This window comes from Choristoneura fumiferana, chromosome Z (genome assembly GCF_025370935.1).
Source record: "Choristoneura fumiferana chromosome Z, NRCan_CFum_1, whole genome shotgun sequence".
NCBI classification, from domain to species: Eukaryota; Metazoa; Arthropoda; class Insecta; order Lepidoptera; family Tortricidae; genus Choristoneura; species Choristoneura fumiferana.
The window spans coordinates 34,121,219-34,123,749 of record NC_133472.1 but is presented as its reverse complement, the minus strand read 5'-3'; the positions used below and the strand labels follow the sequence as shown (position 1 = coordinate 34,123,749).

General features: G+C 33.7%; 1 protein-coding gene across 1 annotated transcript; it reads right to left on the bottom strand.

Annotated features, from left to right (window-relative positions):
• Positions 1-867: 867 nt before the first annotated feature.
• Positions 868-1,637, bottom strand: LOC141427263 (uncharacterized). The gene is made up of 2 exons (XM_074086579.1): positions 1,441-1,637; positions 868-1,284 (listed from the first exon to the last, which is right to left on the bottom strand). The coding sequence occupies exons 1-2, from the start codon at positions 1,444-1,446 to the stop codon at positions 868-870; spliced, it is 423 nt and encodes a 140-aa protein (XP_073942680.1). The 5' UTR covers positions 1,447-1,637.
• Positions 1,638-2,531: the final 894 nt, after the last annotated feature.

Below are 2,531 nucleotides of genomic sequence, written 5' to 3'. Positions count from 1 at the left end.
TTAATTGTGTTGTTTATGCAGAGTTTGATAATGTTGTAGAAATATTAATAAAAACCGAGTTATAACTGTTGATTACAATAGTTAAATAAGCCAGCTGTATACTAAATCTATCACAATCTATTACCGTAGTCTATAATGGATACATCGGAATAGAATATTTTATGAGTAAAATTAATTTGAAATAAAATCAAATGTTTTTGCCGCTAACAAATGCCTATGTTTGTTCAACTACCTATTTATCTTATCAGCAATTTGGATCCAGATTACAAGCCTGGTTTCATTGGATTGCCATTTACATTGATATTAACGGTGTTGGAGAATACTTTGATTCATTTGGTCGACAACCAGAAGGTTATCATAAGGGTTTTTAAAGAGAAATGCAAGAGGTGGTTTTTATAACCACAAATCATTTCAAAATCCTTTTACCTCAGTTTGCGGTGAATATTGTTTAGTTTATCTGTATTTTAAGAATAAAGGAAAAACTATGTATGATTTTCAAAGCCTATTTTCTGAAAATTCTTTATGTAATGATCTTATTATAAGAATATGTTAATTTCATTTTTATGTAATAAATTTTTTATTAATCTATTTTTTGTTTTACTTCAATCCTAAAATTTAAAAGGCGGATTTTCAAGGGAATATGTTGTGGTAACACAGATACAGATAAATAATACAAAAAAATGTTTTTAAATTTATTTAAACCAACAATTTACATTATTACTTTGCCTCCACAAACGAAACAATGAGAGTGTTTCACAAGAAAAGGATAGTCAGAAGTTAAGCAGGTAACCGAAAGAAATTAAGTAGAAATTATTTTTTGATTGTCTAAAACGAAATTAACACAATCACTTTTTTGCTGACAACTGCTTAGTGATGTTGTAGATGACGTCTCTGGTCTGTTGAAACGTGTTCATCTTCTTCGGAGTGGGCGTAATATTTAACACGGACTTCGGCATGTTTCCATTGTTCTGTCGGGGGAATGTTCTTAATCTTGTCTATATCATACACCTCGATTTTAATGAGGTGTGATGCGTAAGCTGATTCGTCTTGGTTTGCTTTGATAAAAGCAACACCATCTGCAGTGGCTTGACTAACAGTCGAAGAGTTTTTGGGAACCTTCTTTTTCTTGCGCTTTTCAAAGAATCCGTGAATACTGTTATTAGGTCTTTTGTTCTTGGCGATTGCCCTCTTTACTTTGAAAGCTAATGTTCCTTCGCCGTCATCGCTGAGTTCATCGTGATTCTCTGGATAATAATAGTGCTTAAATGTGTTTTCTTCAGTCAGCTATAACAATGAAAAAAAAAACGATATTTTTAAACAATGCTACAAAGTTGAGTTAGATGGTACCTAAGGAAACACAGAGATACATAGTAAAAAATATCAATCAAACAAAATTAAAACAAACAGGTCCAATACAATGAAAAACAAGAGCTTACTTACATCCATATCAGCAACGAAACACTGCTAGGTATATCAACCAAACACTGAACTTTTTACACTTCGCGACGACTCGCTTCGACCAACGAAACACTGCTAGGTATATCAACCAAACACTGAACTTTTTACACTACGCGACGACTCGCTTGGACGGAGATCTTGTCGTATGAATTCTTTGAGACGATATGAAGCGGAATGGTTTAAACTTTCTTTTATACGCAATGAAATCCTGCAAGTTTAGACTTGTGCATGGCATATTTCCGAGGTGGGTACACACAAAGGATGCCGGTGAACAAGGAGAGGATCGGACCTTTACAAACCAGCATTTTTTTGTGAAAGGCGGCGCATGGTCAATAGAAACGAAGTAATTAAATTTTAACAATAGAAGACGGTGCACGTTGGGTGGTTTGGTAAAAGGGAAACCATGAATCATTCACTGTGTATGCACTTAGATCCTTCAAGTTCAAACCTGCATTTGGAGATGTCTTAGATGAGAATTTTTAAAAGTTTCAACGTGCGTTATAAAGACGCTGATGCTTATAGTACAAGTTTAAACCAGCATTTTTAAGACTGGCATCGTGACGAAAAAGACAGGAGTAATTAAATAAAACATTAAGTGTAGGTATAACTCAAAACATAAAGTAAGTATGTATGTATGTGCTTTAACAATATAAGATAACGATTTGTTTGATAAAGTACTAAATGAAAAGCATTAATGTGAAGCCGACGCCCACAACTTTACGAACTTCTTAATTTCAAATCTTAATAGTTTTACTATTTCTCATATACTCAGCGGCACAAAATTTTGGCCCACTCCACATACAAAATTACCTATTATTGCATATATTTGAGGACCAGATTTTTTTGCCGCTCAGTATATATTATAATTGCTAAAAGATAGGTTTAGGTTAGGTTAGATTTATGCTATTCTTAAAGTTACGAAATTGATTTGGAACTTCACACACACACACATTGAATTGCTTCGCAGGTTTGAGCAGGGTTTCCTCACGATGTTTTTCTCCACCGTAAAACACGTGGTAAATTTCAAATGTAATGCCACAAATGAATTTTGAAAAACTCAAGAGGTGCGGCGA